Source organism: Berghia stephanieae, chromosome 1 (genome assembly GCF_034508935.2).
Source record: "Berghia stephanieae isolate SIO BIC M18660-M18661 chromosome 1, UCSD_Bste_1.3, whole genome shotgun sequence".
Taxonomy (NCBI): Eukaryota; Metazoa; Mollusca; class Gastropoda; order Nudibranchia; family Aeolidiidae; genus Berghia; species Berghia stephanieae.
The window spans coordinates 144,951,233-144,976,486 of NC_088360.1; the positions used below are offsets into that span (position 1 = coordinate 144,951,233).

Genomic DNA, 25,254 nt, shown 5'->3' on the forward strand with positions numbered 1-25,254 from the left:
GTTAAAGGGTTAAATTTTAATATTATGTTTTGACGGTGATGTCAAAATAAATGTTGTGATATGCAGTTAATAATAATATGTGACTCCTAGCGTCACACTGGTATTATGCTGGAGGGAAGGGGTTGCCAAACAGTTTTTAAATTATTTTTTTAAAATGTTAAATTGTCCATAATATGTGTTTAGTTAAGAAACTCACAACATCCGCCAGACGGATATGATGACGTACCAACATACAAAACTATGTGTAACTTTAATTGTTTATAGTCTGATTAATACAATTTAGTGAGAGTACTCACAAAAATGGCTGGCTAGACACAATAATAAAGAGCTGAGTGACGTCAATTTCGTCATTCTATACGATTTGGAGACGATGTGTTATTTATATGTGTTATCTAATTGTGACCTGTCGTCTCAAAACGGTATTATGTCCGAGACAACCTGGAGCTTAGAATTCGAATTTAACCAGTACTTCTAACATCAGCTTTGAGTAATTCCCTTCATAGAAAGAGAAACAAAGAGAGAGAGAGAGAGAGAGAGAGAGAGAGAGAGAGAGAGAGAGAGAGAGAGAGAGAGAGAGTGTGTTTTTTGTTTCTTACACTTCAACAGAAGCTTTCATTTCAACATTATGATAATTTTAACTGTAAACTCAATTAACTTCATCTATATCACTCCGCATAATAATGTAGTTGTGTTATTAATTTTCCAAATGACGTTATTATTTTGGCTACAATCGCCGCATTTACATTGACATCGTTACTAAAAGAGCGAACGCAGTAAAATTAAAAACAAACAAACTTGATTTGAAACAGATTTTCGATGTTTTGATGGATTTTAAGCGAGGAGCCTAGTATTTAAAATAATAATATAAGCACGTATCAGACTATAACGGTGCAAGTAGATTTGAAGCGAGGAGCCTACTATTTGAAATAATAATATATGCATGTATCAGACTATAACGGTGCACGTAGATTTTAAGCAAATGAATTTCGAGAAGGGTACTGTATGTTCCACGACGCGATGTGTATATATGTGTGTGTGTGTGTGTGTGTGTGTGTGTGTGTGTGTGTGTGTGTGTGTGTATGCGTGGTGTGCTTGTGTGTGCGTGCATATATATATTTGTACTAAATTTATTTCAGATTCCCATCTGAATTGTTCTTTTGGTAACTGGGAGTACGCATGAAAATGGATGATAAACGACGTGTACACGTTGATAAGCCATGTTGTGGTTTATGGTTTGTGGCTGTGGCATTTCAAGGTTCGAATCTTGCCATAGTCCATGTCAATTAAAAAAAAAATAACCTTCATTTTGTAGCAAGAAGTTTAATTGATTTCTAAGGGTGTGGTACAGTGGTAGTACTGTGCACAATGACGTGAATGTAAATATGTACACTGTTCAGGTAGGTACATATTCATATAGGGGCTTTATATAATATACAAACGAAATATCAATTGATTTTTCAAAATGTCTGTGAAATACTATGTTTCATCTTTGCCTTGTGGCTATTATAAGAAAGGGAAGAAGCAATATATTGCATTGCCGTAGCCTTATATACATCTGACACGTAGAAGGATTATGATTTTCAAGCGTGACATAAAATTTTTGTTTATCTCAAAATATAAATCTATGGAAATACCTAGCGACAGGAAGCGTTGCAAAACCGAAACTACAAGGGAAAACGGGAAACAGATGGCGTTTATCTTTCGATCCCATTCCACCTTGTAGTTTTCTTCATTAGATTTGGGTAATTTGTAATGGATATCACAAATTTATCGTCTCAGTTGCATCCATTAGATGCGATAGAGTTACGAATTTAGCTAGATTTGTCCAAAACGTCAAAATGCTTTGAAAACATGCCTATATTTCGCTGACGAACCTAGTTACGTGGCAGGGAGTAAATCTGGTAAATATAATCGCAATCAATGAGGCTAGACCAATCACAAAATCCGATATTTTTAGATTGCCGAACTGAGTTGTATTTTTCTCCTCATTCACTGACACTACACTGTACTGTCTGGGGGAATCCGTTGTGGATGTAACACGTTGAAAGTTCATTGAGATGCAAGTGGTATTTTAACGCTCCTTTACAATAGATGTTTAATGTGGTTTTATTTTAGTAGTGTACTTAAATTTTATTTCATAGCAATTGATTTGGATAGTGTATCAACCGATGTCCACCGGTTGATGGAGATATGTAGCCATCTGTTTACTGATTTATCCTTTTCTCATTTCAATAAGTGCTGTCGTGCAGTATAGAGGTGATCTATGACTGACCGGTGTGCAATGTCTACGTGTCAGTGATAAGGGTTAAATCTTATCTTTACTTTCTATTTCCCTTTGCAGGTTCTCTGTAGAGAATCTCTTTATGTCTTGCGAATCTGGAGCTTGTATGGATCGTCATTACACAACTTAGAGTGACAGGGGCGTGGCGTTTTCTGTCTTCAGCAGTTCAGCGTAGACTTGAAGATAGACTCGGATTTTGGAAGTTAATTAAAGAAGATAAAAAGTATTCATCAACGTCTGTGCTCGAAGAAGATTAATCTTTTCTGCACTGGGCAATTAAGCCAACTACCAACATGGATATACTAACCCAGGTTTTAATCGGCCTTGCCGTGTTTATCCTGTCAGCGCTGTTGATATGGTTCATCTCTGCTTTCTCAATGAAAGAAAAAACATTTGAAGAGGTGATAGAGGAGCAACGTCGCGAGCAAGAGAAGGAAATAGAGAAATTGAAAGCAGAGAAAAAGTCTGAAAAAGAAAAGCATAAGAAGAAAAAGAACAAACAGGAGAAAGTGAAAGAAAAAGCTCCTGTTGTAGAACCAGAAGTTCCTGTGGTGCAAAAAATGGTACAACTGGAGATTGAACCTGAGATCATTGAACCAACTGAGACCTTGGGCCTCAGTGCCCCTTCTGGTGAAGTTCGCAACCGGGGAAAGAAAGATAAAGTTGGCAAGTCCATTTTACACAACAGAGATGACAAACCTTTAGTTGATGATAAAACTGTTGAAATTCTCCTGAAATCTGCTGCTCCTCCGAAAGATGAACTGGAACTGAAAAAGATCCATGAAAAGGAGAAGGTTGTGGTTGAAAAGAAGCCTGTAGTTGAAAAGAAAGCTGTGGTTGAGAAGAAACCTGTAGTTGAAAAGAAACCTGTAGTTGAAAAGATTGAAAAAGCTCAGGTGTCCGAAACAAAAGCAGCCCCTTCGGTTAAAGATAAGAAGTCTAAAACTGAATACAAGGAGAACATGCCCCCAGCAAAATCTGACAAGAAAGAAGAGCCTAAAGGACACACCAAGACAAAGCCCTCTGGTGAGATTTTAATTTTGTTACTTAGTTCATTATATTAATTATACATCAACATTTAAGTATGTATGAATACCTTGTATTCTTGTTACCATTCACACTTGTGATATAGGACTCTTTAGATTTAGATATTATGTTTGGTGCCCATAAAAATGTCTCAATACAGTACAGTGCCCTGAAGTACTCTTGATATAACTAATACTATGTACTTCATCTCATGCATTTTCTTCTCAGTCTCAGTAGCAGTTGAAAAAGTTCTAAATTTCAGTGTCAAATGTTTTTGTAATTAAAAAAGTAATTTTCTGTCATTGCATTTCGATTGAACACCATTAACATAGATGATGTAAAAAAGGACTATCTAACACATGTTAGAGAGGTCTTGACATTGGTACAGACACTGATATGCTTTTAAAGTTTTCTGTGTCCATCCAGCAGGTTTCCCTGGTCTGTTAGGTCTGATAGAAATATACTTTACTATGGACTAGTGTCCTATTCAAGGGGTAGCAAGCAATCTTAATTGTCAGTTTAATACTACAGAAATTGGGATACACATTGGGTCAGGGGCTATACGACTCATTTCACACTTATGCCTAACAATAAACTTTTTCCAGATAGTTGATCTTGTTGGGTGACCGAAAACCTCCACATCTCATATTTTAATGGACGATAAGATGTAACAGTAGCATACTGATTTTCTTCCTCTTCATATCATTGACATTTTATTGTATCATAGTGGTCAACTGTCCTGCTAAAATTGGGACTGTCCCGATTTGGTAATCTTGAGAAACATTTTAAAGAAGAAAAAAAATAGACTGTTTTAAATGAATGGAAATGACCCTTGCATGTCTCAGGATTATGCTTTTTTGACAAACGAATTAAAACAAGGAACAAATCTCTAAATCTAGATTATATTATATATATATAATAGTCCAAACATATTACTGTTTTGGCTCATTACAATATTGTGCGTTATGGTGTCCCATTTTAGCTCTTTGAAAAATGGGCTGCAATATTGTTTGTATGTTATTTTCTTTTTTTCTTTATCACACGAAGTTGATGAATCTCATTTGTTTTGAAGTAGAAGTGGGCTAATTAATGAATATTCCCCTGTATTGAAAGGTAGGATCTATAATAAATAACTGCATTTTAAATGCGACACAGCGTCTTCATCATATATATTTATTTTTACAACTTTCAGATGAAAGCAGCAGTAATCCTTTGACAGCACCACGTGTGATCACATATGTGAAATCTGCCAAACTGTCAGAAAACGAGGTCCAGACTCTGATTGAGATTCTATTAAACAAACAGGGATTGACTCCATCAGGGCCTGCCATGTCTGAAGATTCCTGGAATAAAGTAAGTCTGGACTTTCCATATATTTTTCCCTATACTATGGACCATATCATTCATATAGACCCTATGAACTGCAGCCTTAGCGACATTCACTCTATTGCTTATGTGCGGCTATGTGGTCTAGTGGTATGACATTCGCTTTCAGATCGGAAGGTCCTGGGTTCGAGCCTCACGCTCGGCGCATAATTGAGTCCTTGGAAAAGGCTCTTTACTCACATTCTCTCACCGTACTCAGGTGTAAAATGAGTACCTGGCCGTTAACAGAGTTGTCTTTGTCCGAAAAATTGTAATATCGCCTAACAGGCGTCGTGTCCTGTCCTACATGTTAAATGTTGCTGTTGACCAGGGACCCCTTGTAAAGCGCTTTGAGCACATTTAGTGGATATTGCCCTATATAAAGCTCAATTATGTCTTATTACTTTTCATGAAATGAATAATAAATAGTTGAGACAGAAGTAAGAAAAAAAAAAAAAACATACCCAAAACCCCATAATCTGGCATCACACTTCAATTTTGTAGAGAATTTTACCAGCAAGTGGATGCAGCATCATTTGGAGGAGGTGGACGTCATTGCAAGACTTTTGTTTACATCGGACTGGGTGCACGAGCACATGCATTTGTATAATCCACTATCCACTAAATGTGCTCAAAGTTTCATTTTCTTTGGCCCTTGTGACCTAAAGTGTTTGTTGGGGGTGCTGAACTCGAAATCTAGGGAGTTTTTTTCTGCTTCTTAAACTTCTAAAACTAGAGAAGAAATTTTAATTTGAACATTTAGCTGGTTCACTGGCTAATACTAACACCCAATGTTTTGTCATAGCAGACAGGATCGAACCAAATTTTATATAAAACCTCATACCTGGATAATTACCTGGATACCTCTGTATAGAGCTTTTAGACTTGGTGTAGTCTCCTTCGCTCCTCCTCATCTATTAATGATTGGACCAATTTTTAAAATTGAACTTGTTTCCTAGGGTGTTGCTTATCTCCAACTCTGCTTTGAATTTATTCAAATTTTTTGCTGATACTGTGGTTTCTTGCAGTTTATTCCAGTTATTTACAATTCTAGATGAAAAAAAGTTCCTTCTTTCATTTGTTTTAAAACGTTCTTTTTTCAGTTTCTTGCTGTTTCCTCGTGTCTGAATGTTCTTGTTTGGTTTAAGGAATCCTGCCTCTACCCTTTCTATTCCCTTAACTATTTTATATGTTTGGATCATATCTCCCCTTCTTCTCCTGTAATCTAAGGTCGGGAGATTTAATTCTTTCAATCTCTCACAGTAGGTTTTGTCTTTCAGGTGTGTGATAAGTTTTGTTGCTCTCCTTTGCACTCTTTCCAAACAGTCTTTGTCTCCCTCAAACTTCGGATACCATATGCAGTTAGCATATTCCAGCTTTGATCTAACCATAGTCTTGTAGATGGTAGTCATGTGTTTTGTTTTCAGATTCTTGAAATTTCTTTTCACTATTCCGAGTGTTTTACTAGCCTTAGATTGAACATCTTGAATTTGCTTCTTGAAGTTTAGCTTCCTATCAATAAATACTCCTAGGTCTTTTTCCCCATTGGATTTCTGCAGGGGTTTTTCTTTCATTATATAGTTTGCTTCTCTGTTGTTTTTTCCTAGGTGAAGAACTGCACATTTATCTACATTGAACTCCATCTGCCATATTTCGGACCATTCTTCAAGCTTTTTCAAATCTTGTTGTAAGGTGTTTCTTTCTTCTGTATTAGCTACTCCATAGAGCTTAGTATCATCGGCAAAGATTTTACATTTAGATGATAGATTGTCTGGCAAGTCATTGATATAAATCAGGAAGAGAACTGGTCCCAGTACACTTCCTTGTGGAACTCCACTTGTTACCAGTCTCTCCGTTGATGCTGTTCCATTCACTATCACTTTTTGTCTTCTATCTTTGAGGAAATCTCGGACCCATTTGACTGTCTGATCATTAATTTGATACTGTTCCAATTTCCTGATTAGGCGCCAGTGTGGAACTTTGTCAAATGCCTTTCTGAAGTCGAGGTATATGACATCTAAATTGTTGCCTAATTCCAGGTCTCTCGTCCAGTCATCCATTGTTTCAAGTAGGTTTGTTACTGTAGACCTTCCCGCCATGAAACCATGTTGATCTTTGCTGAATAGTTTGTTCTTGGTCATATGATCAACCATTTCTTCTCTAATCAGCTGTTCCATGAGCTTGCAGACGACAGATGTCAGGCTCACTGGTCTGTAGTTTTCTGGATTTTTTGTCTCCCTTCTTGAATATGGCTGTGACGTTAGCTTCTTTCCATTCCCTTGGTAGTCTTCCTTCTTTCATCGACTGGTTAAATATCTTGGTTAGGGGTTCTACTAGCTGCTCTGCTAAGTTTTTTAGGATGAAGTTTGTCAGGTCCAGGTGATTTACTCTCCTTTAGGTTTTGTAGTCTCTTCATTACTCTCTCTTCAGTAATCGGCCATTGTGTAGTATCTATATTACTCCTTTTAGCAATATCTGGCAAGTTTTTCTGGTTCTCCACTGTAAAGACACTTGCAAAGAAGAGATTTAGCACCTCTGCCTTGTCTTCATCTTCAGATGCCCAAGTGCCATCTTCTTTTTTTATGTCACAGGTTCCCTGTCTTGTCTTCATTTTACTGTTTACATAACTCCAGAATACCTTAGGATTTTCTTTCGTTTCCTCTGCTATCTTGTTCTCATACTTTTGATGCGCTTGTCGGACTATTTTAGTAGTTGCGTTTCTCACTCTTTTGTATTTGTCCCAATCCTCTTCCTTTTTGCTTCTAGAGTATCTTCTATTTACTGCCTTCTTCTTCCGCAATGCCTCTCTCACTTCCTGCGTCATCCAAGGTTGATTTCTTCTCCCAACCCGGTTCCCTCTGCTTTTCGGGATGTTTTTCTCGAAGCATTGGTTAAGTACTCTGGTAAATCTACTCCAGTTGTTTCCTACGGTGTCCTCGATTAGTATTTCCTCCCATTTGATATGCCCCAGTTCCTCTTTCATACTCTCTAGATCAGCCTTCCTATATCTGAGTGTCAGTTTTTCATCTACAGTCTCTGATGTCGCCCTCAGTTTTAGGAATATGGTCGCATGGTCGCTTTTTCCCCAGTGGGTGGCTCAGTCTTAGGTCAATAATGTCATTTTCTTCCTCCATCAATATCAAGTCCAATACGTTGGGCTTCTGGTTTTTTCTCTGTCTTGTGGGTTCTTTTATTATCTGTTGTAGGTAGCGATCTTCAATGGTTTCTATGAAACTTTCCTCCAGGCTTCCCTCTTTTGGTTTGTCCATCCCTTCTCTGTTGTTTTTTCCTAGGTGAAGAACTGCACATTTATCTACATTGAACTCCATCTGCCATATTTCGGACCATTCTTCAAGCTTTTTCAAATCTTGTTGTAAGGTGTTTCTTTCTTCTGTATTAGCTACTCCATAGAGCTTAGTATCATCGGCAAAGATTTTACATTTAGATGATAGATTGTCTGGCAAGTCATTGATATAAATCAGGAAGAGAACTGGTCCCAGTACACTTCCTTGTGGAACTCCACTTGTTACCAGTCTCTCCGTTGATGCTGTTCCATTCACTATCACTTTTTGTCTTCTATCTTTGAGGAAATCTCGGACCCATTTGACTGTCTGATCATTAATTTGATACTGTTCCAATTTCCTGATTAGGCGCCAGTGTGGAACTTTGTCAAATGCCTTTCTGAAGTCGAGGTATATGACATCTAAATTGTTGCCTAATTCCAGGTCTCTCGTCCAGTCATCCATTGTTTCAAGTAGGTTTGTTACTGTAGACCTTCCCGCCATGAAACCATGTTGATCTTTGCTGAATAGTTTGTTCTTGGTCATATGATCAACCATTTCTTCTCTAATCAGCTGTTCCATGAGCTTGCAGACGACAGATGTCAGGCTCACTGGTCTGTAGTTTTCTGGATTTTTTGTCTCCCTTCTTGAATATGGCTGTGACGTTAGCTTCTTTCCATTCCCTTGGTAGTCTTCCTTCTTTCATCGACTGGTTAAATATCTTGGTTAGGGGTTCTACTAGCTGCTCTGCTAAGTTTTTTAGGATGAAGTTTGTCAGGTCCAGGTGATTTACTCTCCTTTAGGTTTTGTAGTCTCTTCATTACTCTCTCTTCAGTAATCGGCCATTGTGTAGTATCTATATTACTCCTTTTAGCAATATCTGGCAAGTTTTTCTGGTTCTCCACTGTAAAGACACTTGCAAAGAAGAGATTTAGCACCTCTGCCTTGTCTTCATCTTCAGATGCCCAAGTGCCATCTTCTTTTTTTATGTCACAGGTTCCCTGTCTTGTCTTCATTTTACTGTTTACATAACTCCAGAATACCTTAGGATTTTCTTTCGTTTCCTCTGCTATCTTGTTCTCATACTTTTGATGCGCTTGTCGGACTATTTTAGTAGTTGCGTTTCTCACTCTTTTGTATTTGTCCCAATCCTCTTCCTTTTTGCTTCTAGAGTATCTTCTATTTACTGCCTTCTTCTTCCGCAATGCCTCTCTCACTTCCTGCGTCATCCAAGGTTGATTTCTTCTCCCAACCCGGTTCCCTCTGCTTTTCGGGATGTTTTTCTCGAAGCATTGGTTAAGTACTCTGGTAAATCTACTCCAGTTGTTTCCTACGGTGTCCTCGATTAGTATTTCCTCCCATTTGATATGCCCCAGTTCCTCTTTCATACTCTCTAGATCAGCCTTCCTATATCTGAGTGTCAGTTTTGCATCTACAGTCTCTGATGTCGCCCTCAGTTTTAGGAATATGGTCGCATGGTCGCTTTTTCCCAGTGGGTGGCTCAGTCTTAGGTCAATAATGTCATTTTCTTCCTCCATCAATATCAAGTCCAATACGTTGGGCTTCTGGTTTTTTCTCTGTCTTGTGGGTTCTTTTATTATCTGTTGTAGGTAGCGATCTTCAATGGTTTCTATGAAACTTTCCTCCAGGCTTCCCTCTTTTGGTTTGTCCATCCCTTTCCACTCCAGTTCCGGCATGTTGAAGTCTCCCATAATAATTATCTCTGAATGCTTTTTTTGTGATGCTCTCCTTGTCATCTCCAACATTCTCTCATTATTTTCTCCTGTGCTGTTTGGGCTCCGATAAATCACTCCTACTAGTATCTGACTTTGTCCAGTTACTCCAATCGAGCACCAAGCGCTCTCCCTAAAGTCGTGATCTGTGAGTTCCTCTATGGGGTTAACCTTGAGGTTCTCCCTCACCAATAAGTATACTCCTCTGCCGGAAGTTTCAAAATCTCTGCTAGCTATATAGTGTATCCCTCAATACCTAACTCTGCTATGGTTGGGTGTGTTATTGCATTCTTTGGCTTAGATTCTGTTATTGCTATCACATCTGGATCTTCTTCTTCTGCCATAGCCTTTAGCTCCTCTCTCTTATTCATCACACTGTCTGCGTTCGTGTACATGAACTTCAGAGTATTTTTCATATTCACGTGCTGCCCCTCCTTATCATTTACTGGTACTTCTCTTTTTTGAATTTTCTTGTTGTCTTCGAGTCCTTGCTCAGAAACATTTTGGGCAATTGGACTGACACGTTTCCAATATAGTCATTCCTCGTCCCAGTCCCAGTCATTTCCTCCAACATCGCTGTCTCTCTTTCTTATTTGTTCACTAAACTTTTCCCTGAAAATGACCCTTTTCCTATATATGACCACATCTTCCCCTGCTTCTCGTCTTCTCTTCAGCTCCTCTCTTAACTCCTTGGCCTGCTCTCTTTGCATAATTGTTTGGTCAGCTCCAATATACACCTTCTGTAAACATTCCCGTTTATGGTCTTTCAACTGTTTGCTGTTCCTAAGAGCAGTGTTACGCTGATCCGTTGACATCAGACTTATTTTCATGGGTCTTGGTCTATCTTCTCTTCTGCCCAATCTGATCACTTGCTCTATAGGGTTTAGGCTGTCTTTGTCTCCATGAACCTGCAACTCTTTGAGTACCATTTGGGCTTTTCTTATGTCTTCTTTGTTGTCGCCATCTTTTGCTTCTGGTATACCGTACATAATTACATTCTTCACTCTCTTAGCCCTTTCATTTCTCTATTCTTCTAATTCCAGGTTCTTTTTCACCATTGCCTGCTTCTTCTCCTCAGTTTCATTAATTTTCCTCATTTCATTTATATCTTGTCTTACTCTATCTGACTTTTCTTCTGTACTTCTCTTGAGTCGTTCCTTAATCTCACTCGCCTCAGCGGGTGGTTGGATGGGAGCATCACCCTTGAATCATATACCTATGATGTTCACATGGGTGTACGATCCGATAGTGATGTCATTTCTTCTTCTCTTTACTAGCCTATCCTGCTTCTTTGGTTTGTGATTGTATTTTTGACAGGGGATATTTTTGTTCCTGTAAATCCTCTGCCTGTTTGTTCTTGGTTATTTATAATTTAGCTTATGATATCTTTAGGTTATGATTTTGATTGACATTTGTACTATTTTTGTTAGATTGCTTGTTTTTTTGTTTCAGCGGTCTCTCATATAACCTCAATTGTGTTGGAAGAGACCTAAAGCAACAAACAAAAAAAATCACTCGCCTCAGACCTAGGGTAGGCCTCTATCTCATCCTTTGCTGTTGATTTCACTGTTTCTATCATCTCCTCTGTGAATTCACCTTTTTGAATGATATTCACACTTTTATCTACATCTTCTACTTTTTTCCTGAGTTTATCTACTTCCTTTTCAAGCTGCATGAAATTGCCCAAGAACTTTTAGGCCACTTTGTTGCAGGACTTAGAGCAGTAGTAATGCAGCAGCGGACATTCTTTTTCTGAGTCTTTCTTCAACAGTTGATAGGTGTCATCATCTATCTTTTCGCACAAGGTATGAAACCACTGGTCACAGAGCTCGCACTGTAAGCATTTCTCAATCTCTTTGCATACATATTCACATTTTCCGCAAGTCTCAGTCTCAGCTTTTGCTTTTGCCTTATTTGTACTCATCGGTGCAGGGCTTTCTTTCCTACTACTGCCACTACTAGTACTGGCACTGCCAGATCTACATTTCCTACTACTGCTGTTTAAGCTCATCTTCTTACTTGTTAAATGACTAGATCTATCTAAGTCTAAGCTGTACTGTATCACTGTATCTTGTTGTTCACTCCAATCTGATAAGTATCTAACTAATCTCAACTAGATATCTCTACACACACAAGCCGGAATCCTCTCGAAGGCAGAAATTACATAAATCCAATTCGAAAATGAACAAGTTTTGATGTCCGATATTTCATTCAAGTTTTGTGTTTCTGGTGAGGGGAGCGAGAAGATTCAATATCAATATTGAATTAGTAATCCTTTACAGCCAAAATTCACCTCAGCTTCTGTAGTATGAAAGAGACCATAAATAACACTTTCTTTGGACATAGCAATGGTGGTTTTTCAGAAATTACTTTCAGCGAGATCTATTTTACATACAAATTTTTAAAATTATATAAAATCTGCATATTATTTTCTGTTTTCTTTTAAAAAATATTTTTTTCAATGAAACAGAAAGGACAAAAGGATTCTGTGTCTGTGCTGAAGAAGCAACTTGAAGAAAAAGAACAGGCTCTGCAAGAAGGTTAGTGCCATGAACCAATCTTATGTCCTGTCGAATCCTTGATAGACAATCAAGCTTTTGTAAGCTTGGTCTGTGCCATATGTTATCTGTCTAATTGTCTTTTACATCCTCTATTGTGTAGGGCGACTTTGAAGGTGCTCCACTTTGTCTGTCACAAAGAGTTGATAGGGAGATGTCTAATTTGGCCTGCTTTGCTTTCTTTTGTCATCAGGTGTTCAGTGAAGAGCACAATTCTTAAATTTTAAAAATGCCTAAAGTGAAATATATGGCAGGTCCTTTGAAATTTGGCATAACCGGTTTTTACTGTACCACAATTGTAACCTCTGCCACAATCTGGTTTTTATCTCAGTTCAACCAGATGCCCAGAATTGAATATTAAGTCAAAATATATAGAATTGAGAAATCTTGACTTATTCATTAAATAAAAATAAAAAACTCCCAAAAAACATACATCCTCTGCAATGAAGACATTAATTCCAATTTCATAAATTAGACTTTATTTTAATTCTCAATATTTCCCTGATATAACAGTTCCTTGGTCAGAATTTCTTTTCTTTAAAAAATTTTTTTTTTTTCTGTTCTTTTTTTTAAAAACAATTTTTTTATTTTTTTTTGGTGGCTGTAAGCGTTGCGTTGTCTTTATATTTGCAGAGAAAAAGATGTCGATGAATGTCAATGCTCGTATGAAAGACATCAAAAGTGAACTCGTGAATGAGAAATCTAAGTATACTGCTATGGAAAAGGATCTGAACAACAAACTGATCCGTCAGAAGAATGAAATGGATGCCCTACATCAACGGATGCAAAAGACCCACGAGCAGCATGTTGCAGAAACCAATGCTTTGCAGAATCGTGTGAAGAACCAGGACCAAAGTGTGGATAAAACTTTGTACAGTCAGCTATCTGATGTAAGGATTCTGGTGCAGCTTCTTAAATTAGTGGTTTAGCTCTGAATTCTTTAAATCATGACATCTATTACTTTGTGTATCTGTGACCCAAAAAATGTATTCACATTTGAGTTATTGGCTTCTAAAAACTGTTTTCATTTTTTTGGGACACCCTGTAGATAAAAATTAAAAATAATTTCTTTGAGGTCAAGATATTACTGAAATTGATAAGACATCAGCAACAGTTCAGTGATAGGCCTACTATGAGAGCAATAGCAGTTAAGTTTGTTTTTTTTTGCACAAGGAAAAACATGTTGTCCAAGTGGGCTTAAATCGCTTGGTCATCTCTTGCTTCGCAATATAAAGGTCAATGTTTCTATTTTATCCTCCACTGAAATGGAGCTTGGCAACATTCCAATTTTATGTGACATATTTATCAGGTCATGAGGTTGACACTATGCATGTATTCCTTAGAGATTAGTATAGTTTGTTTTATATCAAAATGAAAACAAAAAGATTTTGCTTCTTTTCACAGTTCCTTGCAATGATTATATTTATCTTTGCTTTTTTTTATCATTATGTTTTAAATTTATCTTTTCTATTTATTCATAGGAAAAGAAGATTCTTGAGGATACCCTTTCAATGAAAGTGTAAGTATTGAGATATTGATCGCAAAGGTTTTGATCAGATTTATAAATTTGCAACATTGATCAATGATAACTTTTCATTGTAATACAGTGCAACCCTTTTACAACGACATTGCCCGGGACTGGAACATTATGTCGTTATCCAGGGGTGTCATTATTCCGGGGTTTTCAAGATGGCGGAAAAGGGGAGTGGCATGATGAGACCCATGAATACATACATTGCAATCCGCGGACCAATGCCAGAGACTAGACACATCCTAACGACGTTAGAATGTGTATTTTTCCTGTTTACAAAGGGTAAACCAGTTGCACTTTCACTCTCCAATGTGTATTGTCATTGTTTTGATTTTTAACAGTGCTCGATAGCTATTTAACAAAACTAGGAGTAAATCAAGAAAATCAAGTACCAATATGATATGCTTAGGTTCCATATGAACTGGTGCTGATTCCCTGCAGTGTAGTAAACATGTGATCTGATTTATTGGTAACAAAGCAATCTCATTGGGAGTGGGGAAAAAAGCGCTGTATTGGTTAAGAGTACGAGATGAAGATGATCGGTTATCAAGCATCGGTTTCAACTGCTGTTTGTTACTATGATGATGTCGCTAAGCAAGGGTTTTACTAATATGTCGCTATTTGTTTAAAAAAAAAAACTAGTAGTATATAGCAAAAAAAAATTGAGACCAGAGGTCAATATCCCTATCCCGGGGGTGTCGTTATCCAGAAGTTGCAGTGTATTATCATGTTAAAAATATGTGTTACAAAGTTCTTTTCAAGGTCCTTACATGCCTTGATAACTTTTGACAATTTCAGTATAATAATTTTTGTATTATTGAGTCACACTACCTCAATTCCTCTGTATTTCTAAGGGATGACATTTAGATAGGGTGAAACTCCTGAATTTTAGGTTGATATAGATATTTTTCTTGAAATTCTGGTTCATTGTTCGGATTGTTTTGTTAGTTTGTGTTTTGTGGCATCTAATTCCAATGGAATAGAGAACTGTAAAAATCATAAAGATTAGATGAGTCGCTAGATATTTTAAACATGTCAATGGGCAGAAGTGATTGCATTCATTTTTTTGCTGTGTAAAGGAATTATAAGCACTAATGAGGTAATAATATTTGGTATTGGTTTCAGTAAAGAGAATGCTGTTTTGAACGACAAGTTAAAGAATGCGGATAAGGATTTGGCTGCAAGTGCCTCAAAATTGAAGGCAAGTGATGCCTCAAGAAAGGGATTGGAGAGTCAGATAAAGACCTACGAGTCCAAGATGAAGAAATTGGAAGGAGATCAGGTAAGTCAAATGATGTGTTAGTATCATCGATCGAGCTGTACCTACTTTCTTATTACTGAATTCGTTCTCATGTTGTTTGGGTCACAGACCTGCCTGCTGCATGTGCTGATAAACTTTCAGATTTTACTAATTTATTTTCCTCCACAGTATAAGATTTTGTATAGTATTGACAAGTGGTGAAAATATTGGGTCTTTTTTTTTAACCATTGAATCTGTCTCAAGTATTTTGTCAGATTTTATTAACAATTAATCGATGTATTAGATATTTCCTGTACAATGAAACTTATTAATATAAATCTGGATAACGCTTGATTTGTTTCATATCTGATCTTTTGTATATGAACAGAGACCTCATTCTTTCATTATATAGTGGAATTCCGCTATCCTCGGGGAAAGCTGGCAAAATCCTCTACAATCATCCTCATCGTTTTGTTGGCTAGCAACGCACTGCTATTTTGTCCACTAATTTCATTTGTCATTTCAACACTGTTCATCTTGAGTTGAAAACCCATGAGGAGGCTTGTTATATTATGAGGGTGGGCTGGAAAGTTTTGCAATTTGTGTAATAACTCCCTCATTTTTAGGAATAATACGTTAAGCTATACATCAAAAGAAAGCTTGAAATCTCAGCTACAGATTGCATACTTTATTTTTTTTACATAGTCACAGTGACAACCAACGCAGAGCTGCCAATACTGCACCATCTGAAGAATCCTGTCGGCAAAAAAAGTATTGTCCTTTTTCTCAGATGATTTGGTTTCTATTAGCATTGTTGTTTAATTTTTGGTTAGCGAAGATGACACTTTTTTCCCTCCACAGAAAGAGGTAGACAATCTCATAAGCAAGCGTGTTGAGGAAGTGAGCCAAGAGCTGAGGAAATCGGAAGCCAAGAATGCATCTTTGAATGCTGAGCTTGAGAAATCAACAGGAGCCATGACCACAGCCCAGGCAGAAGTTAGCACACTGAAAGCCAAACTACAAGAATTGGAGGCACATTTGACCAAATCTGGGGAGGCAGATTCTAAGTTGCAGGTTAGTGTATATGTAATGTTTGTAGTGAAATATGTGTCCATGTTTATGATGGGGAACAAGATGTTGTTTTTTTATTTTTGATTTTTGGGAAGGGGGGGGGGGGGGGGGGATAACAAATATGCTCTTGCTTTTTCATTTTTTGTCTTTTTCCTTCTTTCCATCTCATTCATTATTCTTCTCTTTCTTTTTAAAAATTTATTTATCTTTCTTTCTATCTGACTATCTGTCTTTCTTTCTTTCTTTACTTTCACCATTTGAATTGTCCCTCCTTTTTTCTGCTTTTGTCTGGTTGGGTACATAAGTACGTGGGTAACACGATAGATCACTCTTAGAATCTACTTCTGCTCTGTTTTCTCCACTCTCGCTTTGTATTACTTTCTCGTTGTTGAGTGTCGAGTGCAGCCCTATTGCTTGTGGTGACTTGAAATTTTTGGAAGTATTGTAAAACCCATACAAACAAGCATGTATGATTTCCTGGTTTCTCGATTCATTTCAAAATTTGTTTTTAATGTAAAACGTGAAGAATGAATGAGTGGAAAGTTTGACAATATAAAAATGATGCCTCCATTCATTGCATTAATAAATTATATTTCTATTTTAGATTTGTCCTTTTGTTCGCCTATATAATTCACACAATACTGCTGGACAATTTTTTTGTTTTAATTTTTTTTTTTCTCTCTCTAGAATTCTGAGAGAAAGAGGCAAGACTTGGAAGGTAATTTGAAAAATCTAGAGAAACAGTTGTCAGATCTCACCAAAACCAATGCAGAAAAAGACAATGATGTGAAGGTAACCAGTTTACTAGATTTTAGTCATTGAATATTGAAATGCCTTTATCTTTTTGTTTTCATTTACTCTTTAAAATGTCACTTATTACTTTTTTTATGACTTCTTTGAGCTATAAAGTAATTAAAGATATAGAAGGGCTCATGCTGGGTTTGGTTTGTCAGAGTTGAAAAATCAAAATTAGTCTGAATATTTACTTTTTCCTCAGTCCAGGAGAGACTTATATCATTATTGGGTGATATTGAGATCTTTAAATATTGGTAACGGATTTCCACAGATTTCAAGAAAGTACAAAAACGATTTTTCCTTTTAACTCACTCAATCCTAGAGACTTTTGCTACTTTTCAAAACAGGAGAAAAAAAATGTATTAAAAATGAGCATGTATATAGATAGTTTTATTCAACTACCATTAACATGCAAAAACTAAAAACATTAGCTTTGATACTACGCCTATAATTTGTCTCAGAAAAATGTAATAAATAGGCATGGGGTAAAAGTTACCCGGGTAAACTACGGATATAGTCGGTGTTAGGTTTGAGTGAAAAGTTATTTTCTTGTTTATGGGAAGAAATTTATTTTATTTGCATTGATGTTGATATGAGAGGAAAGGGCAGCCTGACAAATTACAGACAAAGATGAATAGTGGTGGCATTGGGGAGAAGGGGTTTGTCTTACTGCCCAATCAGTTACACATCTGAAATATACTGATCTTTTTTCTCCTCCATCTGAACATAGCGTCTGCAACAAGAAAACCAGACTTTGGCCACAGAGAATAAGACTGTGAAAGAAAAGCTCCAGGCAGTACCAGAACCCAATGGCGATATTCATGAAAATGAGAAACAGTATGTTACATAAAATACTTGTTTGGGGGGTTTATTCCTGAAGTAGAATCCAGGGATGGGGGTAGGGTCTTATGACACCTGAGGTGGGTGGAAAGGTCACTGTAGCTATGTCCTCTCTCCCCTTTATCTATTTTTCCTGTCTCCGTTGCTCTTGTCTTTGTTCTGGATTGACATTTGTCATTTTTTTCTTGGTCCTGGCAGGGTCCTTAGCTGAGAGGTAGGTAGGCAGTTAAATGTAGTTCCTTTATTTTTTTTAAGGGATATTTTTTTCATTCTAAATTATTTCTATTATGACATTATTGATTTTAGATATGAATACATTTTAATGAATGTGTCTTCATAGTGGGATCCGTTCCTTGTGCCTGAATGGGACTTTTAGGTATTGTCGCAATACGATCATTGCTTGTGGAATCTTCTGCTGCCTATTTGAACCAGTCCCTTTTGTCTTAATTTGTTCTTTGATGTTTTTAACTTCAGCTCTGCAACTTTCTCCCGTTCATTTTCCTTTTTACTGGTGCTGAAAATCCCTTAAAAAAACCACAAACTTCTATAGATCATGGACTGGGTGTTTTTGTTCATAAGATTGCGGTACAAAAGTTTGGAATAGAATTTTTTGGTGTAAAATTAGCAGTTTTGCTTTCTCGTAAATATCTATGATTTCTTTCGTATTTATCTTTTACATGTTAATTTATAGACAAAGATATTACATTGCTCCTCTCTTGTCTGTATCACTATCCTTAAACTTGATCTCAGGTTGTCTTACTGTACACAAATACTCGCTCCATGTAATTTTGTCACAGGGAGTAAAGAAAGAATTTTGTTATTGATTCAAGAATTGATGAATTATTGTACAGTGTGTTTCCTGGATACAACACTAGAGGTGTTTTATTCTTTCTTGCTTATAGAGGCTCTCCTTTTTCTTAGATGTTCCTTTCTTGTCATTAACAATGTACCCATTTTTCAAAGTAAAAACAGGTTTTAAGTTTCATGATGTAAATAATCAGCCTAAGTATAGTGTTATTGTTTTTATTTACAGTGTAACTTACATAGACAGCCATTAACATTTTTATTCACTTTAATTGTTATCATTACTCTTGTTCAGTATTACTTATGCATTAACTCACAGGTCATACACATTTTACTTTGCACACTAACTTGCAATTTTATTGTGTTTCAGTTTCCTTTTTTTGTTTGTTTGTAATACAAGAAAAGTGACTTTTCACCGATCATGTTTATCAATTGTTGAATTGAATCTTATTCTATCCAGGCGGGTGGTTGGATGGGAGCATCACCCTTGAATCATATACCTATGATGTTCGCATGGGTGTACGATCCGATAGTGATGTCGTTTCTTCTTCTCTTTACTAGCCTATCCTGCTTCTTCGGTTTGTGACTGTATTTTTGACAGGGGATTTTTTTTTTTTTCTGTAAATCTTCTGCCTGTTTGTCCTTGGTTATTTATAATTTAGCTTATGATATCTTTAGGTTATGATTTTGATTTACATTTGTACTATTTTTGCTAGATTGCTTGTTTTTTTGTTTCAGCGGTCTCTCATATAACCTCAATTGTGTTGGAAGAGACCTAAAGCAACAAACAAACAAAAAATTATTCTATCCAGCACCAGTGCAGATCTAGTTTTGATATATTGTTAACTGTTATCATGCTCTCAATGCGTTAGGTTATCAGAGAAGAGAAAGGAAATCACTGATCTCATGACCAATCTTGAGGCTCAAAAGAAATCGATGTCCAGTTTACAAGTCCAGTTGGATACTCGCCAGTCGGAAATCGATGATCTCAAGAATCAACTGACCCAACAAAAGGCTAAGAATAATGTAAGTTAACAAGTTGATATCTTTTATGACAAGAGGTTAGGTTGGGGTTTTTTTTTTTCCATGGTTGCATTTGCCTGATAGGGCTTTTGGGGAATTTGATTTGGTTATGCACCTTGTTTAATGCTGTAATCTTTAGTGATTTTGCCAGGTTTTTTTTTTTTTTTTGTAATAGTAAAAAGTAAATTTTCCATGCAGATTTGAGGGAATCGTTAAAGTTACATCCTACCTCTGAAGACCTCCTAGGAGGTTCAAATATTTTTGTTCAAATAATTGGCCTTAGTCACTCATATTTCAATATTTGTCGGAAAGTATTGAAATGGGACGTAAAAGAATAAATTTAACCATCTAGCTCTAGTTATGTATAGCAATTGAATTGACCTCAATGGGACTAATAGTCTTATCTGCTATTTTGTAAACCATTTTGAATGCACTTTAGGTAATATTTCTTAAGGATAGATCTTTATAGGTGTAAAAAATATATTTACTGGCGAAATAGAATTTGTCATTCATGATTTGAGAACGTTTTATGGAGCTATGGATAAAAATCTCCTTGTATCCATTATTTACCTAGAACCCTGCTGTGTCTGCATGTCACTAGTAAACCAGGAGTGGTGTGTATGTGTATCATCTCATGAATTCATGTCATCCAAATTGGAGAATATCTGCTTCATCGGGCCGAGGAGTTTATCAGTCCTACTTTGCCATCTCTTCTATTTCCCTCTACTTTTCTGTTGCTTTTTTTTTTTTTCATGTCGCTCTGTATCTTTGTTCGGGAATGGGACCATTTAATTTCGTCTGAGCCCTGTCCAGGGTCACTTGCGGAGACAAAAGAGATTTGATTGGGTTTTCCTTTTCCTGCAGTTGTTTTATTGAAAGTTGTAAAGCTTTTCTCTCTATTTTGTGTTATTATTCATTAATATGTTAACTACTACTGCCATCCTTTTTTCTGTCTGGAGAACCCATGTCTGGGTTGGGCTTTGAAGCGGTCTCGAATTGATTTAAAGATTGCTATCATGGTATCTAATTCTACTCCTTATTTGAACTTGTCTCTCTATTATCTTACTTTTTTTATAGGGTGGTTGTAATCATAGACAAAACTCAAAATCATTATCTGTTTTTAATTATCTGGCATTGATATTGAAGCAGAAAAAGCTATTCAAATGGAAGAGAGTTAGTAAGAAAATAATTATTACATTAATGATATTAATGATTAATAATGTAAATAGTAATGATGATAACAACAATAGTAATGATGATGATGATGATGATAATAATAATAATAATAATAATAATAATAATAATAATAATAATAATAATAATGTTTACTCCATATCATATTTTTCAACTAATATATTATTTTTGCTTTCATTAAACATCAGCACCTTATCTTAAAATAGAATTTTCTTTTATTCATGTCAAATGTATCTTAGGGAAAGGTGTTAAGTAATTTCAAAAGTAAAAAAGAATATTCAACATTTTCTCCTTAAGATCGAAGTAATTATAAGTTTTAAAGAATTGGAATAAAGGTGACAGGGTTTAACAAGGTTGTAATATTTATAAAGGCATTGTCGAGGTGATACATGTGTATGGGGAAGACATAATGTCATCTTGTTAAAACATTCCATTGTTGGTCAAAAAATGTGTGTTAATCTCATTTTAGAAAAATGTAAGTCAACAGTATGAATGCTGGTCTTGAATTATTCACGTAACCAGATTTTAATGGGTCGGAAAATTTTTTTAATTAATGTATATGGAAAAGCTCTTTGAATGAGATGTCTTTATACCTTTCAACTGTACATGTATCACCATGATAAAAGGATGAACAACTTTTATTTTACCCCATTATTTTTAAAAGTTATATTTCGCAAAAGGAGAACTCAATTGAAATATGGATCAAATCATATTTTCTATTTTAAGAAGGGCTTTACCTCTTTCTTGCACTTTACAGGAGTTGCGAGAAAAGAACTGGAAAGCCATGGAAGCTTTAGAAAAGGCTGAGAAAACCTCGGCTGAAAAAGTTGATAGGGCGTTAAAATCGGCTAGGGTAAATATCTATCCTTTTATATTTTTCCTCACGTTATTTTATTTCATCAATTGTCACCAGCTTTTGCTTTCACTCATTCATTTGCAAACATGCCTTTGTAATCATTTCTTTATAATTTTTTAAAGGGTTTGGTGTTTTTGTGTTAACGGATTTCACATGGATACTTCAAATAATGAATTCAAGACTTGCATGTGACAAATATTTTCTAGCTGTCAAATTTGGAATGAACAAAACCAATTAAAAAACAAAAACAAAGCAATTTTCATTAGTTAAAGCATACAAAAGCTTTTAACTAAATTATTTCTCCTTTTGTTTTGCTCGGTTATTAATTCATTTGTTTATGTATTTTTTGTATAGTGTCCAAGCCAAATTTCCTTTCATTACTCATTGTCAATGTTTCATTCCATTCTTGAAATCTATATAAAAAAAAAAGAGATGATCTTTAAATAAGAGAGATCTAAGATGGTAAAAAAGGCATTTTAAAGTAACCATTCTAAAATCTTTTTGTAATGTGAGTTAGCCAGCTTGTCCTTAATACTGCCCTTATACACCCTTGCATTTTGTAAAATTAAGTCCTCCGTCACTACCAGTGGTTGTAACTCATTTCATTATGATCAAAACACCTGATTAAAACGCTGACAGTTAAGGAGTCCATATTTACATTTTAACAGTAAAATCTCTGATTTATGAATGTAAAACATTTATCCATACTAGTCAAGAGATCTTTTGTGATTCTTTATAATTGTACCCCCCCCCCCCCCCCCTTCCCCCAATTATATTGTTTAGCTTAAAGCATTTATCTCGCACTCCCTCCTCTTTTATTTACTTGATTAGATCGAGATACAAAAATTGCATTCAGGTTTGAGTTATTCTATGTAATTTTATTTTTTTCTATTATCTTTTGTAATTTTTATAAATGAAAATCTACAAATCATTGAGCCCCTATGATTTCATTTTTTTCCTTTTTCTTGGATACCCACATCAAGCTTTGAAAAAATCACTGCCAGTTGTAACTCACGAGTTCTAGATTTTGTTAAAAGTTAATCATTGGCGCATAGTATATATAAAAATATTTCTTTATATATTACCCCTGCAGGGGTCTTGATAGCTCATTAGGTAGAGCACTTGCTTCACAAGCATTGGGTATGTGATCAATCCCGAAGTCCAGATTTTTAAATTGACTTTCCTGTCCACCCAGCCGTGATTGGATTACTGGCTCTGTCAGATCTTGCAGAAAATACTTTGCGATAGATTAACATCCTATCCAAAGAGTAGCAAGCAATTGTTATTGTCCATTTCACACTATGGAAACTGGGATAAAATTCCGGCCCAATGGGCTTAATGGCTCTGAAGGACTACAGAATATTATGCCTGTAGGGATTCTTTTATAAATGTGTTCAATGTTATTTTGAAGCACTTGGATTATACCTAATACATTCATTAGTAATATTTAAATTAAAAAAACAAAACAATATATGTACTTTAATTCTATGGATTTACAAATGCAGCACCTCATATCAAACCAGATCAGAAATGGCATTGTCTTTTCTTTAAAGTTTTGGGTCACAAGTGCAATGGATATACTTTTTAAAAAATGCTTTAACAGATCATTCATGATTCGTGTTAGTTAAATGGTAGGAAGATATTTTAGATAAGTCAAAAGTATATGTACTATCATTCTATGGATTTACAAACGCAGTAGCACCTCAGATAAAACCAGATCAGTAATCGCATTGTCTTTTCTTAGTTAAATGGTAGGAAGATGTTTTAGATAAGTCAAAAGTATATGTACTATAATTCTATGGATTTACAAACGCAGTAGCACCTCAGATAAAACCAGATCAGTAATCGCATTGTCTTTTCTTAGTTAAATGGTAGGAAGATGTTTTAGATAAGTCAAAAGTATATGTACTATAATTCTATGGATTTACAAACGCAGTAGCACCTCAGATAAAACCAGATCAGTAATCGCATTGTCTTTTCTTAGTTAAATGTTAGGAAGATGTTTTAGATAAGTCAAAAGTCTGAGTCTCAATTCAAATTACACATTAAAATTGCGACTCAGGACAAATGGAAATGTTGATTGCAGAAAGCCCTTTTTCCACCTAGCAGTGATTGGGTAACCAAATTTGTTAGATCTGAAGAGAAGTATGTTAAATACATACAAACTAGGATCTATCCACAGGGTAGCAAGCAATTGTTACTGTCCATTTCATGCCACAGAATCCGGCATAAAAATCTGGCTCCATACTCTAATCTAAATAAATTTGATTACAAAAAATGGAATTGTAGAGCACAGGCTCAAAGTCCCCTGGCCAGCAGCAAAACAACAACAAAACTGCAATGATGGGATTCGAACCTTTATCTATCAGTCAGGACTCTTTCAGATCAGAATAAATTAATGTCTAGGGTTTTAAAAAAAAAATTATACAACAAATTTGTTGTAATGGGCATAGTGTGCCTTTTGCAACTTAAACTTTTAACTTAAGCATTCGCTTAAAACCTACGTTTTGATTTTGGTAGATTGTTTGAGAATCAAGTTAGGCATCTGGCTTGTGTGTGTGTGTGTGTGTGTGTGTGTGTGTGTGTGTGTGTGTGTGTGTGTGTGTGATTAAGTCAATGTAATTTGAATATTAAGTGCTTAGGAGTCTGGTGTTTCGGAGTTACAGTGATGTATATTTCATCGTTAACGTTAACTTAATTTCATAGCCTGACTGAGAAAATAAAAAGGGAAATGGGATTTTAATATGTTGATACGTATATGGTCTTAACATTTGAGTATATATCAAGAGACACTCTATTGGCAGTTGACTGCTGGCACTTTGCCCTACTCCTACATGAATTTTAAGCTGCGTCACGAGTTAAATTAATAATTTTGAAATTTACTGTATTTGAATTAGTTACTGCAAATTTGGTTTTGTTGAGGACAAGGGTACCAGAAATGGAATATTCACATTATCAATGCTGATGGAAAGATGTATTGAAGTAAATAAAGATCTGTATATGTGTTTCATCGACTATTCAAAAGCCTTTGATAAAGTACAACACGAAAAACTATTCAAAATTCTATCATCCTTGGACATTGATGGTAAAGATTTAAGAATTTTACGGAATTTGTACTGGGAACAAGAAGCAGCAATGCGTGTTGACAACGAACTAAGCAGTTTTACACCTATTAGAAGAGGAGTTAGGCAGGGTGTGTTTTGTCTCCAGATTTATTCAACCTCTATAGTGAAATGATATTAAGAGATATCGAACATAAGAAGGGGTGTGTATTGGAGGAAAGAATGTAACAAATCTGAGGTATGCAGATGATACGGTTCTACTGGCAGAATCTGAACATGAACTACAAGAATTACTGGATGTTGTAGTCAGTAGTGAAAATATGGGACTGGAACTGAATATATCTAAAACAGAATGTATGACGGTATCTAAAAATAATAACCCACCAGCCTGTGTAATAACAAGCAGAGGACAAACAATACAACAAGTTGAATGTTTCAAATATTTAGGCTTCAATGTAACATCCAATGGAAAATCAGATTGTGAAATAAAGAAAAGAATAGGTATGGCGAAGAATGCATTCAACCAGCTGCATACAATTATGAAAAACAGGAATATTAGCATGAAAACAAAAATCAAAGTCCTGGATTGCTATG

At 35.8% G+C, this 25,254-nt stretch overlaps 1 protein-coding gene across 16 annotated transcripts in view; it reads left to right on the top strand.

Annotated features, from left to right (window-relative positions):
- The first annotated feature begins 1,678 nt into the window (after nt 1-1,678).
- LOC144963412 (uncharacterized) overlaps nt 1,679-25,254 on the top strand; it is a 59,541-nt gene continuing 35,965 nt past the window's right edge. For 5 of the 16 annotated variants that reach the window (XM_078897408.1, XM_078897401.1, XM_078897410.1 and 2 more), the window contains exons 1-12: nt 1,957-2,059; nt 2,342-3,307; nt 4,500-4,660; nt 12,157-12,226; nt 12,878-13,134; nt 13,726-13,763; nt 14,901-15,057; nt 15,877-16,089; nt 16,774-16,878; nt 17,612-17,718; nt 19,398-19,551; nt 21,500-21,595. In XM_078897408.1, coding sequence (XP_078753534.1) covers nt 2,575-3,307; nt 4,500-4,660; nt 12,157-12,226; nt 12,878-13,134; nt 13,726-13,763; nt 14,901-15,057; nt 15,877-16,089; nt 16,774-16,878; nt 17,612-17,718; nt 19,398-19,551; nt 21,500-21,595 — 2,091 coding nt within the window. In that variant the 5' untranslated portion in view covers nt 1,957-2,059; nt 2,342-2,574. Of the gene's footprint in view, nt 2,067-2,341; nt 3,308-4,499; nt 4,661-12,156; nt 12,227-12,877; nt 13,135-13,725; nt 13,764-14,900; nt 15,058-15,876; nt 16,090-16,773; nt 16,879-17,611; nt 17,719-19,397; nt 19,552-21,499; nt 21,596-25,254 lie in introns of all 16 variants that reach the window. The other 11 variants (XM_078897412.1, XM_078897406.1, XM_078897414.1 and 8 more) reach the window with 3 other exon arrangements.